Source organism: Diplotaxodon limnothrissa, linkage group LG3 (genome assembly GCF_057381915.1).
Source record: "Diplotaxodon limnothrissa isolate DT_005_m linkage group LG3, D_limnothrissa_male_GT1.1, whole genome shotgun sequence".
Taxonomy (NCBI): domain Eukaryota; kingdom Metazoa; phylum Chordata; class Actinopteri; order Cichliformes; family Cichlidae; genus Diplotaxodon; species Diplotaxodon limnothrissa.
Genome location: NC_140598.1, coordinates 59,248,920 through 59,265,780, shown reverse-complemented (window position 1 = coordinate 59,265,780; position 16,861 = coordinate 59,248,920). Strand labels below are relative to the sequence as shown.

Here is a 16,861-nt window from a genome sequence, read left to right as displayed (position 1 = left end):
TTTGGCCGTACTGACTAGTTTGTAGAATTACAGTAAGTTTTGTGAAAGCAGAGAAAAGCCCAGAAAAACAGGAAATGGTTAGTTTCTAGCTGGAGCTTTGTAGGTGCTTCTGACAAATCCGAGGTGATAGCTGTCAATACACGTGACTTTTGCAGTGCAGATGCATTATTAACTGTGTTCTTGTAACTGACAGTGTTTATGAGCTTTTGGCAGATAGTCTGTAAAAGACACAAAGTCTTGATCAAAAATGATTTAGCCAGCACATCTTTTAGAGCTCAGCGCTGGACCCAAAGCCTGCAGCAGCTGATGTTGTGGGAATCGGATATAAAGGCTTTCACTGTAATCATATATTGTTCCGCACTTCCCATCAAGGTTGTTGGAAATCTAGCGAATAGGCCAAGAAAGGAAAGCGACGGATTTGTATTTATTTTTATGAATCCTGCTGAGTCCTGCTGCGCTGGCCATTTACACATGTCCCTCTTATAAGAGAAGTTACCACTTTGGAGAAAAACAAACATCTGATGCCTTTTTTAATGTGCACACATACATAAATATACACCTACTCACGGGTTACTGGTCAGTCCATAGCAGTCATGCACCCACACATGCATACAGCACTAAAAAGAGGCGGAGGGCGACATCGCCTTACGTGTATCTGGCATGTGCTGATGATTCAGTGTGCTATTAATCATGTTTGACAGAAATATAAACACAGATTTTCACAAACACGGAGTCATTTATTTACCGACCATCACCGCTAATGTGCGCAGACACCGACACATAATCTCATTACTGTCACGGGCGACACAAGTCATTAATAAAGTCGCATCAAAGACATCGTGTTAAGCAGAAAGGGAAACTTGTTTAACGCAGGGATATGATAAACAAAAATGGCTAAGCAGGTGAGTCTGACAGGAGGCTGGTGCGTAAAGGCGAGAAGAGCACTAATGTGTCGCTGGGTTAGAAGAGATTCATGATGTGTGTATGTGAGACACAAAAAAACAGTATAGTGGTAAGAAACCAAAGCAGGAAGCAGCTGAGTGTTTGGTCTAAAAGTATTTTATTGGCTTTGAAACCATCAATGTAGTTTATCTGATGTTGTTAAGTGCAGAAGAATTTGTTATACATACTAATTCTAAGAAGGTCCTAAGTCTGAGGTGTGCAGTTGTTTTAGTAGGTATACTGACTTTAAATAACTTCTCTTGCTTATCTGTGGGGCTCAGAACCTGAAGACTGTAGGTGGTTAACTGTGAAACAATAGAAGAGGTGTAATGTAGAGAAGCTTATGCAACAAAGGTGGCGGCTGCAGACAGCACACAGAAGTGTTGGATTTTATAGTTGCTTATACATTCACATCTCTAACAAAATAATCAAAAGATTCCTAAATGGTTAGAAACTCTTCTTATATGCAGTTAGTGTTTTATATAGGAACGCCTGAGAGGAGATGTAGTGTAGAAGACACACAGATGGAAAAAGGTAGGCAGCTGTGTTTTTTGCAAAGTGCTGTCAAGGGCCTATCAAAACAGCATCAGCTGCAGAGAAGTTTAGTGTAAAGGAATGTGAAGAAGAGAGAGAGAAGGCAAAAGCTTGCAAAGAAAGAGTCGGAGCACCCAGAGAAAGAGAATAAAATTAAGATCAATACATATCTGCAGCATCGTGTATTTTTGTCTTTGCGCTGAGGTTTAGTTTGGAATATCAATGGATACTCAGCAGCTCAGATGGCAGTGTGGGGTACGAAGGGAAGCATAAACAAAGTAGGAGACGCGGAGAGCTACACAACAGATAAGAGAAGCCGAAAGAGGCAGATGATGGAAATTAATAATGGCATGAGAGTCGCAGTGGCCCCAGAAATAGTTAACAAAATAACAATACAAAATAGAAAGCCGTGACACACGGGAGGACTGACAAAGAGCGAGATTGAAAGCCAGAGAGTGGCTTATGAATCTGATTTTCAGTGAAAGAAAAATGACTCCTTAAATGATTCGAAAACACACAGGCGTGTGTGACATGTTTTTAATGTGCAGACAGATTTGACCGAGTTGAAATACGAGCTATTCAAGTCACAAAAGAGCACAGAAGCGTGGCTCTATATGCAAGTTGACTCAGCGGGGGATGGTGTCGCATGAGAAAAGTTTATCTGCAGGAGAAAAAATATTGGACGAGTATGCAGAACACCAGAGTGCATTATATAACTGCCACCTGGCGCCTGGGATTTGAGTTTTCTTTGACATAAATAGGCACAAACTGGTGTATGAATATTCAAAAGACTGGAGAAAATGAACTTGAATCAAACGGCTTACAGACTGTAGGCCAAACACGGACTCTCCTCATAGTTGTCAGCTGTGTTTTATTTGCAGGTCAGTGGGCAAAGAACAGGAGTCATCAAATTGGGGTTCCCTGGGTCAGATTTGGAGCTAGATTATAGAAATGCACCGCTTCCCTTGATTGAATCAACAGTTGCTTTCTATTAAGTACTCTGTGGTTCTGTCACATTTGACAGACAGAGGCAAAATTGCAGCACTGCTTACAGACCACAGACTTTAAGAGGTGTAAAAAAGAAATACTTACAGGACTTAAATTATTTACAGCCGTTCTTTTTCAAGGTCAGATGAGCCCTGCTCCATTTTTATTCTATGATAGAGAAGGCAGGTAGAAGATTCAGAGTTGATCTCAAGTGTTGCACTTGCACATGGTAGGTGTTCACTGGAACTCTCAATGTAAGGTGCAGAAAGATGTTGATGCAAGTAAAGGTGGTCATCATCAAGCAAAAAACAAACAAAATAAAAGTATCACAGAGGAAAAAAAGGAGCCAAATCAGCTATGTAGTGCATTCTTAGAAAATTAGGAATGCACTGGCCAGCTCAGATTGAGCCAAATGCTGCACAACCGATTGGACAACGTTTCACAGTGCCGAGTTTTTGGGGCGAAGAAATGTGATATTCTTCAACGGTCATGTCAGTCACCTGATCACAAACCAGCAGAGGATGCTCTTTAGTGCATGAAGACAAAACTGAGCAGTAACTCGATGCAGGTGCAGTGAAGGCCTGGCCGAGCATCTCAAGGGGAGAAAAACACCATGTGGTGATGTCCACAAGTTCTTGGCTGCAAAGGATTTTTTTGAAAACCAGGGCAGTGCAGCGGTGTGGCGGTTAGCACTGTCACCTCACAGTGAGAACGTCCTGGGTTTGAATGCAGCCGGTGTGCCAGTTTTGTTATGTCTGCATGGGTTCTCTCTGGGTGTTCTGGTTTCCTCCCACAGTCCAGGGACTGGGTTAATTGTCGAGTGCAAGCGGAAGAAAATGGATGGATAGACGGCATTTAAAATGATCCTTTGTGTATTTTCACAATAGTGTTTATGTCTGAAATGTCTAAAATGACTAAGCTTTCAAAGCTTCCAGTTCTGACCAACACGTACAGCATGAAAGAGCCTGCATTTGTCCCGCAGTTAGGAAACTCACATTATTACAAAAGCAAAGTGAATTAAAAACACTGTAATTATATGTGCATACAGTACATTAGTCCTCCTCACAAACCATTGCATCATTGCTTAGTTGTGTTTTCTTCTTTATAGACGTAATTATTGATGTTTCCTATTGTTATAGCTAACAAGTTTAAAAAAATATTGCAGAGACTTTGAACTAAATGGGAACGTTTTTATGCTTACGGCCTATTTGTGTGGTTTAAAGTGCTTGCACACTTGGTTCAGTTAATTTGAAGGGACACTGCCTGCAGTGTGAACTAAAAACACAGATTGAATCTATCAAAAAATTTACATTTGATGATTCTCTGATAGCAGAAAGCGATTTTTTTTTTTTTAACCCCACTACACTATTATGTTAAGAGCAGTATTAACCCACAGCCCCTAGTCTAAATGGTTGGCACTTAGTGGTTTGAGCTCAGCGCTTCCCAAACACATACACCACATTAGCAACAGAGCTAACATGTAAGGTGCTTCCTGTAAACGGGGGCAATTCTTTGTTCGCCGTCTTACGCAAACACACTTCAGCACACGCAGGTTAAGTAAAAAGCACCGAGGTAAAATAGATACAGGAAATTAACTGGATGTGGTGACATTAAAAACCGCTTTAAAAAAAAAAAACGCTCTTATTGAGTGTCAAATAAAAATTCTCACAGACATAGGATGTCTTATTGCTTTCAGCCCACCCTAAAAGCAATAAGAACTCAGGAAGAGGAGGAAATATTGTCTGCCTAAGTTAACTTTTTCTCCTCCAACAGGCTCTGCAGTCTTTTATTGCTGCAGCTGGACTTGTGAACTGAGTATCCATGTGTTAATTTCAGTCTTCTAATGCAATATAATCGCCGTCGCTTCCTCCTGCACACCGTCCCCTCTTTAATTTTTCTTGCCTTCTTCTCATCTTCTCTGTTGTGTTTCAGGTCGAGCTGGAGAGAGGGAAGATCCTCCACATCAAGGCCTTGGCACTGGGTGACCTGAACAAGGCCGGGCAGAGAGAGGTCTTTTTTGAGCTCAACGGACAGCTGAGATCTGTGCTTGTTAAAGACACAGTCGCCATGAAGGTACGCAGGAAATGTTTGGGGAGAGACGTGAGATACAGCTGGGAAAGTGGACAGGTTGATGACGTTGCAGAGAAATTAATACTTTTAATCAAAGGACAAACTTGCGAGTTGGTAAATGATGAATAACCGTTAGACTGGATAGTTTGAGTGAAAGATGGATATCCTTGAATTATAATTGTATAAAGCATGCAAGGGAAGATTCTTGAAAATTGTTTGGCACGTTGAAGTCGGATTTGAAAAGAAAAACAGATTTCGTGACAGACAGTCTATCCCTAGTGATTTTTATTCATAGAAACAGATGGTTGTGAAGTGTAGAAGGGGACTCGGCAGGGAGGAACATTTCAATGGGCAGTTATGACTATATGGATAGATCACTGCCTGGATGAGTGGATAAATGGCGACAGGCGTGTGTGGGGGTACTTGGAAGAGTGACTGACTAGACAGATGGATGCGTTATTTTTTTGTCTTGTCTCTTCACCCAGGAAATGAAGTTCCATCCCAAAGCTCAGAAGTCCATCCGGGGTCAGGTGGGAGCACCGATGCCTGGAAAGGTCCTAGAGGTCAAAGTAAAAGTTGGATCCAAGGTCAGTCGATTTAGGGTTTTTACAGTTTTTCCCTCATCATGTGATCTCTCATTTCAATTAAAGTACTTCTGCTTTTTGTAATTGCTCTCAATGTTCTAACATTTGGATACTTGATCTGATCCCGTTGAGTCAATACAAATCCTTTTTTCAAAGATTGTCTCTTTGGCCTCAGCAGCGAAATTCTTTTCTGTAAATAAATAGCAAGACAGTGGGAATAAATAACAAACAGGACAAATGTGTTCAAAGCGAGAGAAGGGCACATTGGAGAACAAAGTGCTTGGAAGTAGTGCACGCTGAACCTGAGACATCGTCAGAAGAGTCTTGTGCGCACTAAAGAGAAAAACCTCAGACATTGCTGTAGTAGAATCTAAATTTCAGAGTTTCATGAGACATAAACATCCAAATTTAAACCAGCTAGTTTTGTTCATCGATCTGTACATTTGACATTTTTTTATTGAGCTGTGCTTGCACTTCTTACAGGTGGAGAAAGGTCAACCGCTGTGTGTCCTCTCTGCCATGAAGATGGAGACTGTGGTCAACTCCCCAATGGCTGGGACCATTAAGGCTATTCATGTCACACCCGATGCTTCCCTGGAGGGAGATGACCTGATACTGGAAATTGAAGAATAGAGCGGAGGGGGGGAGTGGCAGTAGGCAGGCGTTCAGACGATATGATCCCGGAAATGGTGGCAGCTGGAGAAACGGGGAGAGAAATGAGGAGGAAGAGGAAGACGGGCGTTTGTGGCCCTAGATATGTACATATTCCTTTGGGTGCACTGGGGGATGCACAGTGAGGCCGTATTCATATCCAGATACCTGATGGGAGCAAAAATGTACGACAGTCCAAAACGGTGTATTGATTAGAAGAAATTTACTGAGTCCCCTGTTAAAGTAATTCCATAGTTGTGGTATTTAACTCAAATAATGGCATCTTTGCACACATCCGTCAACTTGTGGAAAATAGCATTAAATATTTTAGAGTAAGATCATATATTTGAAGTGTGATACATTCCACTGCTGAAGTCTTAATCTAGTCTTAATGTGAGCTAAACATATCTAACGCTAACAGGGTTTTAACTACTTGCATTGCTGTTGCCTCACACATTCAACGTGAGTAGATTGAACTTTTTGTCTCTGACTGCTCGGTGATTTCATACTTTGCTGGTTTCAAAAGAGAAGAATAGACTTGTGGATGTATTACACAGTCGCTGTTGTTCGTATGGGAACAATCTTCATTGTTTTTCTTTGTTCACGGTGCATTCTGGGAATGTGTAATCACTGTAGCATTTAGGCACAACCCCCCCTCCCCAACATTTCCTTAGAAATGACAGCACAGTACACTGAGGGGCTGAAGAATGAAATCACATTTGGTCCATCTGGTTTTTAGACCATATTTTTGTATGGGGTTTTATTGCAAGAAGAGAAGCACAATAAAGATGGCTTGTTGACAAGGGCGCACCAGAAACATCTCATGTCGAAGGCCAGTGAAAGTAAGTGGTTTCCTTTTTTAAAAGATCTCTGCAGGTGTTTTCTTACTCATGTCTGATTTTAACCCCCACCCACCCTCAAAATGTGGATATATGCAAATCGGATTAGCGTTGGTTTGAACATGGCTCTTAATTCAAAGCGTATCTGTATGAATATTTAGAGGTATGTCGACACAGACGTGGCGTTTGAGGTCTTTTTAGAGTGTCTGGTTTGTGTGATGTTGGAAAAGTTGTCAGAGAAGCAGTTTGACGGTCTCTTCAGAACCAGAGATTATGGCGGATGGTCTGTCTGCATGGGGATTTTCAATGCTAGGTGTAAATGGGATTACATGGTGCTGTAATGGAGCCATGTGATGTTATTTTCTGAGGCTCTGCTGATTAATTTATGGATTAATTCTCTGTCAAATGATGTTAAATTAGCCGGACTAATAAGGGACTCTGGAGACTCCCAGCAGCAGCAGCACTCTGCTTTATACATCTATGTGGGTGTGTTTGTACCAATGAGTCAATGTGCACGCGTATGAGAGCAAATTCAGCCCCTCCCCCATAACACACCAGCTGATATTTAAATGTATTCACATGCACACCATACTCTGATGCAAAATATCCAAACTAGCCCCTAAGTGCTGTCTGGATCACAGCAAATAAATCTAATCTAGTGCAGAGGACTGTGGTTTTAGCTCTATAATGACTGTCCAGCACATTTAAAAACCAGTGAGAATAAACAAAAATTAGACTCTGTTTTGCCCCAGTGTTTCCTGCAGGCCTTTCACCCTAAAAAGCGATGACTGAATGTTGAATTACTCTGACCGGTGACAGAACAATCACACATCATCTGCAGAAAGTGTCAATGTTTCCTCATAAGGCAGTGAAGCATGCAATGTTTGGGACAGCGAGCCAGGAGAGAGATCACAGCAGATTCCTTTCCCCAGATCATCTGTGCTCCTTCACAGAATACACTGATTGGGGGACAAAATTAAAATATCACTTTGTACTGCACTGGATTATTTCCAGCAGTTTTGCTCCATTACCTCTGAGAATGAATCCGCTTTCGAACCGTAGTTAATTGGGACTCTGTCTCCTCGCTCTCCCAGGCCACTGCAGTGCCTCGCTGTATCTCCTGGTTTATCATGTTTGACTCTTTTCAAAGAGACAAACTTGTATTGGTGGGATTTTTTTTATGAATAAGTGTTTCTGACAAGCTGTTGCGCAGTAATGTTAAAGTTCCTGCCTCCTCTTCTGGTTAGCGATCCTCGCTTACCTGCTTTCTCTGCCTCATCTACCCAACCACCTTTTCATTTATCCCTCCATCCCCCTGTCGCTTCCCTCTGTGTATATTTGCACATGTTAGATGATAACAGCAGTTCATGCAATAAAGTTTCAATGCTTCTCTTTGTCTTAGCCAGCAATCATTCTAACAGACATGCTTATGACAATGTACTACTGCTCAGTGTCTCGGGGAAAGAAGAATAAATTGGAGAAAAAGTACACACAGATGGAAAATGTTATTTGTTTCAGACAAGGGGATATAATGTCAGCCTATTCTGGAGCTCATGCTATCTACAGCTGAGCTGTCAGAATATGAAAATAGGGTCTGTGACATTTCCATTTTCCTTGTATCACGTCTTTTTTTTTATGAAACAAAGCTGTTTATTTAGCAGAAATACTGCCTGCTGATTTCTTTCTCCATTACACCAAATGTTCACATTTATCAAGGGTTCGTTTGTCTTCTAAATCTACATTTACCTGTTCTCAGTATGTTTGGGTCCTTTGAGAGACTGAGCTGGATTGCAAAAGAAGGAAAACGGATTGCATCTCAAAAATAAAAATAAAGTGATATATGTTCTCTGTACTTACAAATAAAGTTAGCTCTAACTAAATCTGAATCGTGTTGGTGTGCCTTGTATATTCTACACGATACATGTTATTATACCACAACACTGAAACTATTGACAGGTGCGTAACATCAGTGATCTTGTTACGATGTGATGTCCTTCCGGCAAATCCTGGGTCCTTGATTCATTTCTTTGACACGTCAGAAACGCCATGTTGCAGACCAAGCACCCACCCTGACAGCAGCAGCAGCAGCAGCAGGGAGATGGTCTCCACACACAGTTTAAGGAACACAGCAAAGTCTCCAAACTCCTGAGTCGAGCATCCACAGGTTGCCCTCTAACAAGATTGAGTCCTGTGGGTCATCAAGGGTCTCCGTGGATCAAAAGCTCTGCTGCTACCTGCTAGACACCTGCAGACGTCCCACGTCCCTGCCTGGGTCAGAGCAGTTTTCTCAGTGCACCTTCCCATTATTAGGCGATTATTTTGTGGCTAATTTTAGTAAAACCATAAGCACCGAAAGAAAAGCACAAAAGGCTCGAGTGGAGGGCAGCTTTGGTCTTCTCAGCTGGAGCAAAATGTGTATTTTATCTGAAAGCTGGAGTCGTGCAATTCATATGAAGCTGTCAAATCACAGCCCTTTCAGAACAATGTGTCCCACCAGTAATTAGATTTCACCAAGTGGGGAAAAAAACTTGGCATATACTGAAATCCTGCTGATCAATGCAAGAAAATTATACTCTCCGGTTTTCTCACCTTTGTTGCTGGAATGTGACAGGATCTGTTGGTGTGCTGGAGGCAGGCTGTTTGGGTTATTTTACATAAGTAGGTTCATGTTGTTTTCTCAGCCCACCCCTGCCTCTTATTAGCATTCAATCCGGGTGTGGTTGCGTTGAAGGATTTTTTTTTTTTTTTTCTTGATACTTTTCCAAATAACTTGATTCGTGTGTGGCAGGTTATGCATCTCCTCTGACACCCTGCTGTCTTTAAAGGGGTTCAATAGATCTGATTATCTACTTATTAACCGCACCGAATCACTCAAGTTTGTAGTTCAACTGGCATTATTGATCATGCTTCACTTACTCTGTGCATGCTTGCTGGGTGGATGCTGGCAGCTGACGCTGGTTGACATTCTCAAACTCCTCCATGGATCTAGTGACTCGGAGCGTCGCTAAGCCATGCGCAGTTGGCTTGCATCCACTCGGTAAAGTAGGTTAACTGAAGGTGGTGAGGGAGGAAATGGTGCCAGGATGGAAGAATAGCTTGGTGCTTAATTGTCGTCAGATTAAATCGCAGAGGTAATTTTGTGATAAGATGGATGTTGTGACCCACTTTTCAGCTGATTTGAGTGACGGCCTTGATTAATAATAACTTAATCAAATTTGCATATGTGGAAAAACAGAGATGGATGATAACAGTCGGCTATGACCTTGATTGGTTTCCTGATGTCGCGTGAAACAAACATGGTAAACGGTTTGAAACGGTCCTACAGCAGCTGCCTAAAATTAACCAATGTCAGCTGAAGGGAAGTTCAGTGTGGGTAAAGTCTTTACCTGAAGGACTCCAACTCAACACTAACCTTTCTAAATGTTACTGTATTACCCAGATGGGGGGGGCTCTCATTTTCAAACTTCCAGCACATTTATGAATCTCTTCCTGTAGCTTTCATGTGCTCAGGATGCCAGCTATTGATGACTGGTAAGTATAAAACATTTAAACGCATTTACAACAACAACAAGTTTATTCTTAATTAGGTCTCTGCTGACTTTCTTGCGGTCAGAGCAATCATTTGTGTGTCAGCTGGATATTTATGGGGTGCTGATGATCACATTTATGAAAGGCCTAGTAATCTGCAATAACATTAATGGGTTCCCGTGGCAACAGAAATGTAATGCACGTTGTGTTACTGTGAATATTTCATTTTTCACGTGCGGAGCAAAACTTCAATTTGCTCTTAAAAATGAGGCTAAACAGACTAAAGCTCTTACTCCCTGTTAGGGCCACACCAAAGGCATGAGCTGTTGCCTTGTATATAATCAACTACTCGCTAGCTAAAGTAGTGGAGTTTACTTGGGTGGCTGTAACCAAAACCCAAGCCTACACCCATCTTTCAGAGTGATGTTGTTTTCAGCAGAAACGGCTCGAGACGAGCACAGACTAAGGCTCAGCTATGGAATTAAAGACCACTGATTTAATTTGAACTGAGATTTGCCAAGTGGTCAGTGACACAACTGAGTGATCACGTTGTGTCCTTACTGTTTGGTGTATATACACCAATCAGACATAACATAACCAACACAGACAGGTGCTCGTTAACCTTCTGCTGCCACAACAGCCCTGACCCGTCAAGTCGTGGACACCATTAGATCCCCAAAAGTGTGCTGTGGTATCTGGCACCAGGATGTTAGCAACAGACCCTGTAAGTTGTGAAGTGGGGCCTCTATGGATCGGGCTAGTTTGTCCTGCACATCCCATATTTGCTTGATTGGATTTAGATCTGAGGAATTTGGAAGCACTACTCAACACATCCAACTCCTCAAACCATTCCGGAACCACTTTATCCGCACATTACCCTGCTGAGAGAGGCCACAGTCATCAGGGAATACTGTCCAAAAAGGTGTACATGGTCTGCAGCAATGCTTAGGCAGATGGTATGTATCAAAGTAACATTCACATCGATGGCAGGACTTGAAGCTTCCCAGCAGAACATTGTCCAAAGCATCAAACTGCCTCTGCCAGTTTGTTTTTCCCTGTAGTGCATCCTGCTGTCAGGTGTTCCACAGATAGGCGATGCACATGCACCTGGCCATCCATGTGATTTATCAGATCACGTCACCACCTGGTTCTCCATTGTTGGTGCTTTCAGTGGTGAACAGGGGTCAGCATGGGCGCCCTGTGGCTTTGCACACACATACAGAATAAAACTTTGATGCTGTGTATTCTGACACCTTTCCATTAGAACCAGCATTAACCATTTTGACAATTTGAGCTATAATTGGATCCCCATTATCCTGTCGTTCGTTTGCCACTGTTGCTTCCCATTTTGATAGATACTGACCATTGCAGACTGGGAACATCCCACAGGAGCTGCAGTTTTGGAGATGTTCTGTCTTTCCATCACAGTTTAGTCCTTGTCAAATTCGCTCAAATCCTTACAGTTGTCTATTTTTCCTGCTTCTAACATTGAGGATGTTTTGTCTAATCAGTGTATATGTAGAAAGACTTTTACTAACAAGCTTCCCAGAGATTTTCCCCATAATAATAGAAGGGGATGATTTTTGCTACCACTCCTTTAACTCATTTTTCTAAAAAGTTTTAACACATTTCATTCAGACAAAGTTGGCGAGATTTCTTTTTAAAAGAAAAAAATCCTTTACTTATACCTCGGATTCATCTCCAGCAGTCGCTTTCATAAATTTAACATTATTCATGACCACCTACAGGATGGAAAAAAAGCGCACGTCCTAATCCCCCATCTTTAATGTGCATTTCAGCAGGATGTCTCAAGATGGTCAAATCATATCTAACTCACCTAGCACAGTAAAAGTAATTTTTAAAAACGCAGTTGGACATCGTGCGTTTAACTTCAGCACCGTTTGCTGTTGAAATGAACATTGTTTCCAAAAATGTATTTTTAGTAATTGTACATTTTCATCTTCCCATTCTACCAAAATGTTCCCTAGAGAGCTAGAGACCACGATCTCTACCTCACAGGTGTCCTGTAGACCTTTTGTATGGAAAGACTTTCAAATATCAGAAGGGGACTGATGATGCCCGTGTCTCCGTAAACCGTGTTGAACCAGCATGCACAAAAGCAGGACCCCCACCCGAGTGGAATGTGGCCATCATTAAGACGCCTGCGCTTTCCAAACCTCTTTAAAAGGATCCATCTGAGGGCGGTCTGGTGATTAGGGTAAATGGGCTAGCTCTTACAGTACGCAGCACTTCTCTGCTCCAGCTTTCTATACTACAAACCTCACTCCTCCGTTCATACAGTGAACACATCAGGAGCAACTCAGGCTTCAGTATCTTGCCCAAGGATACCGTACAGCAACAAGGGATTGAACCACCAACCTTTCAAAAAGTGGACAGACACCCCAAGGCTGTGACGTATTATTCATGTTACATGCCCGGCAGCTGGAAATGCAGGATTGAAAGGTTTCCCAGGATAAATGTGAGCAATAAACAGTTGTGTGGATACTCGGTCACCCTTGCTTCTGAGGGAACTACTACAGTGCTGTGCAAAAGTCTTGAGCCCCTCATTTCTTTATTTTGCTTCGAGGGAGACACTTTCTTGCTTTTTCTTTGTTTTTTTTAAGGCGTCTTGAGCAACAGTTCTCAGAGTTTTTCAAAGATGGTCTTTGGACATTGCCTGCTTTTTCACTTGGGGGTTTTTATGTTAAAACACTTGACCTATTCAAGCACCTAACTAAAGGGATGAACCAACATTGTGTTTACACATAACGGCAAAGACTGATTTGAAATGAGCTCTTTGGTACTTTGTTACTAGCAGGCTGTTGGAAAAACACATCATTTGTTCCCAATTGTTTATCTGAATGCATAAAACATTAGATAACAGTTTGATGGGCTTAAAATAGTATTTCTGACCCAACAAGATGTTTCCAAAGAGCCACCAGACCCAAAATATGCCAGCCGACTGACTAATGCTTTCATCTTTGCTTAATGTAAGCAGACAAAAGCAGCTGCAGCAACATGTCACTACTGAGAAGCCAAAGCATGTTGTTCCTGTGCTGCTTAATAACTAAACTTACCACAATGAGTTTCTGCTGGTTTCACAAAAGGCCGATACATTAGCAGGACTGAACCTTCAGAGAGCTTTTCTTGTTAAAGCCTGTGTTGTTTACACCAACTTGAGGGCTTATTCTTCTTTTACTCGAGCACTGCTGCCTTCTATAGCACTTCACCTTGCCTTTAATTATCTCGCTTGGCCACTCATAAATGGCAGGAATGGCGCTACTATATTAAGCATTTCTCTAAAGTGCGAGTGAAATACCCTCAACTCTGAATTTTTAAGTGGAACATTCAATCGAACCCATAAAGCAATAATGGTTCGTCTCGTCACATCACAGCTAAATCTGCTGTAAGACGTTCAGATTTTACTGAAATACAGGAAAAGGTAGGTTTTGCCCACAGTGGGCAGCTTTTCCTTCTGTAGGTCAAAGCCCTGCTTTGATGAGGTCTGAGCATCACAAGGAAGGCAGATGATTTCATTTCGTTTGGTCTTGAGGTCGCACGTGAAATTTCTCATTTGGATCCCCAGCTGAAACTACGACCGAGCGCTAGAGTTTAAGTCCCTTTGATGTATCCCTTTTGTGTCTTTTCACCGTCCAAACAGCCAGCTAATGCTTACAGGGTAGAGCTGTGAAGTCTTGGCAACTCTGCGTGTCAAACACCTTCTGAAGAATATCTCTAGTTTTGGCAGACGGTGTGGCAGCAGCTGTCCGTGGAGCCAGCTTTCTAACCCGTGCGTGAGTCTTTTACATGGGCCACGGGGGTCCGCTGCTCTGTGGAGGTGCAACTTTCCCTTCTAATCCCTTTGCTGCTGTTCGATAATCCCTTCACTGCTTGCTTTGCTGCTTTCTTTGCTGTAATCCCTCTGCTTGAATAAAAAGAGAATAGACAAGGAGGATGGGGTACACAGTGTCTCAGACAGATGGGATTGATGGCTCTGTCACTCACTGAGCCTCCTGTCAATCAGCACAGCTGGGATTTGATCCATCCAGCCACTGATGCTGCCCAGTTGCTGCCGTTTCTGAGCGCTCCAAGAGCCAGCTCAGATAACAAAGTGAATGATTTTAATCAGTGAAAATAAGCCCGAGATATGAAATGCATGCTAAAAAGCTCACGTATATACAGCTGATGAAAGCTCGGTCGGTGAAACAGCAGCAGTGGATACACCATCATACGTGGGCTACTTTCAAATGAGGGATTTCATCAAGCGCTCCCCCGGCAGGTGTGGTCCACTGCCATCTCCATTTCGTTTCCATTACTCCCCCTTCAAAGATTGCTTGTGGGGACAATTTTACACCTGTCTGAGAACCGTCAGCCAGGGTGCACGCGGGGCAGTATAAACATCCCACCCTACATGTTCCCAGAGAAATGTCCCAGTCGGCGTGATGGTGACATCCAATTTGCCCACAAACGATGGGATCATCGTTTGCAAGGTGCAAGCCACTGAACACTTGGGATGCAGACTGGGTTCCAGTCTGCATCCCAAACTATCTTCCCAGAAGTCTCCTGCTCCAGCTTCAGTTGCTTCATTAGACATTAACAACACAGCAGTGCATCACAAAGCCACGGGCGACCCTCACGAGTGACGACTTAACAATGCACACATCAATTAAGCAGGCGGATCGATGCGGCGTGCTGACCACACTGACAAGTTCAATTTCTGGTGAACGCCATCAAATGATGGCCAGTAGCCGGCCACGACAGGGATCGCTTCCGATCACCTCCTGAGTCACTCTGTGTCAAGCACTTGTGATGCGACAGCTTAGTGACACCCTGCGCTGATGGTGCGGGTAAAGATGTGTGTCAGTGTGTGACAGAGAGTGGGAAATGGAGTGTTTATGCAGCATGTATGTATGTGATGAGACATCTCATTAAGTGCTAACACCGCTCCACAGAACCCGCTTAGCCTCAGGTGTCACAGAGAGCACACAGACACACACAACTGCTCCTCGCTGCAACACATCACTGTTTTTAAAGTGTGTGTTCCAGTGTGAGTCGGTGCATGTGCAAAAGTGTGTGAAAGTGTGACCTCTCTTCGCCACTGTGGCTTTAAAACGCTCCGGCTTGAATCAAAGCACTGCAGCAAACACAAGAGAGGAGCTGAAGAGCAGAAACAGAGGCGCGCGCGCACACACACACGCAGCCAGACGGGGAGGATTCAATGCGACAGAGCCAGAGAGCAGGCAGAGAAAGGGAGGAGAGCGGCTCAGACTGCGACACGGAGCCGAGACGCGATTTAAGGAATGAAAAAAAGCAACGAGAGCGAAGCAGATCAAACGAGGAGAGCCAAATCGCTCCTCATTTCTTTTTATTCACGCGCGTCAGAGACACTGTGCCGATCATTAGATGTCTTTTTGCGCCGCTACATCATCCTCCACCTTGGTGTCAGAAATATTACTGTTACCGTGGCAACTGGTGTGTTCAGGGCGTAAGACTGCCACGCTGTAAAAGAACAAACAGTCCAAGCGGGCTCTTTATCACTCCCATCTTCTCTTGAGCACATACACGTCCGTGCACCTTCTGTCCGGCGTGTTACCGAGGAGAACAGGAGCAGATCACGGCAAGCTCGCGCACTCTAACATAGACCAAACACAGACAGCTCGTCTGTTGTTCGAGCGAGTGATGCACGGTAGCTTTGACTTAGAGCTGGTGTGAGGAGGCTCGGCGTGTGAGGAGGCTCAGCTGAGCTGGCAGCCTGAGAGCTCCACCTGTGGCAAATGTCACTTCCTACAAGATCAGACTCCAGGCCAGAGGCTCCACCTGAAAACACTGCTCCACTGTTGTCACCAAGCTGGCAGCTTTTCCTCACAGAGAGGGTGTTGTGTGAAGGCAGGGCTGATTTATAGTCAGCCTTTCGATGCACTAAATCATACATTTGAGTGACTGCTCGGCCTTGTTTTGTGCAAGCTGTGTCATCGCAGTACATCTTACTTTGTAATTTCATGTTAATTAACTGCTGTCTAGCAAGGTCATTCTGTATAAAGTAGGGATTTCCCAGCAGTTAAATATCAGACAAAGACTCATAAAAAATATTAATATTGTCCATACAGATATTGCGAGTGTTATTAAGAGCTATTTGAAACTGTTAATCATGACCGATAATTATGTGATGCTTTGCAGGATGTGTAATATTACACACACACACACACACACACACACACACTGTCAGAGTTTGCTTGTGCAGGTCTCATCTGTTTACTTTTCACTTTGCATGTTTACAACTTCCAATCACAGAGAGAAGGAGAGGCCGCCATCTGCCTGGGCTTCCTCTGCAGCTACTGGATTCATAACATGTTTGGACCAGCAGTTAACCAGCAATGCATGTTAATAAAATATGAATAGTTAGTTTAACCAACTAGTATTTGTGGTACTGATTAGTGGCAGGGGCAGTGGTGTTTAAATGTCCTGTGGACACATTCCCAGGAAAAATCCTAGTTAGTTTTCTTTTTCCCCCCCAAGAGTATTAACTGAGAAGAACACCATGACCGGACTGAAATCCATAAAAGTCTTTAAATAAATATTGCACACTGTTAAACAGCAAGCAGTACTAATTATTGAGCATCCACTCGTGCTCATGTAGCCAGAGTGGCTCCTGTCAAGCTGTTGAACCATAAAGGCCTGATGGAGTGCTCTCATCTCTGCAGAGGACTTTTTAAACTCAGAGTAAGA

General features: G+C 43.1%; 1 protein-coding gene across 1 annotated transcript in view; it reads left to right on the top strand.

Annotated features, from left to right (window-relative positions):
* pcxb (pyruvate carboxylase b) overlaps positions 1-8,474 on the top strand; it is a 313,827-nt gene extending 305,353 nt beyond the window's left edge. The window contains exons 25-27 of the mRNA XM_085349662.1: positions 4,396-4,536; positions 5,019-5,120; positions 5,601-8,474. Coding sequence (XP_085205788.1) covers positions 4,396-4,536; positions 5,019-5,120; positions 5,601-5,750 — 393 coding nt within the window. The 3' untranslated portion in view covers positions 5,751-8,474. The remainder of the gene's footprint in view (positions 1-4,395; positions 4,537-5,018; positions 5,121-5,600) is intronic.
* Positions 8,475-16,861: the final 8,387 nt, after the last annotated feature.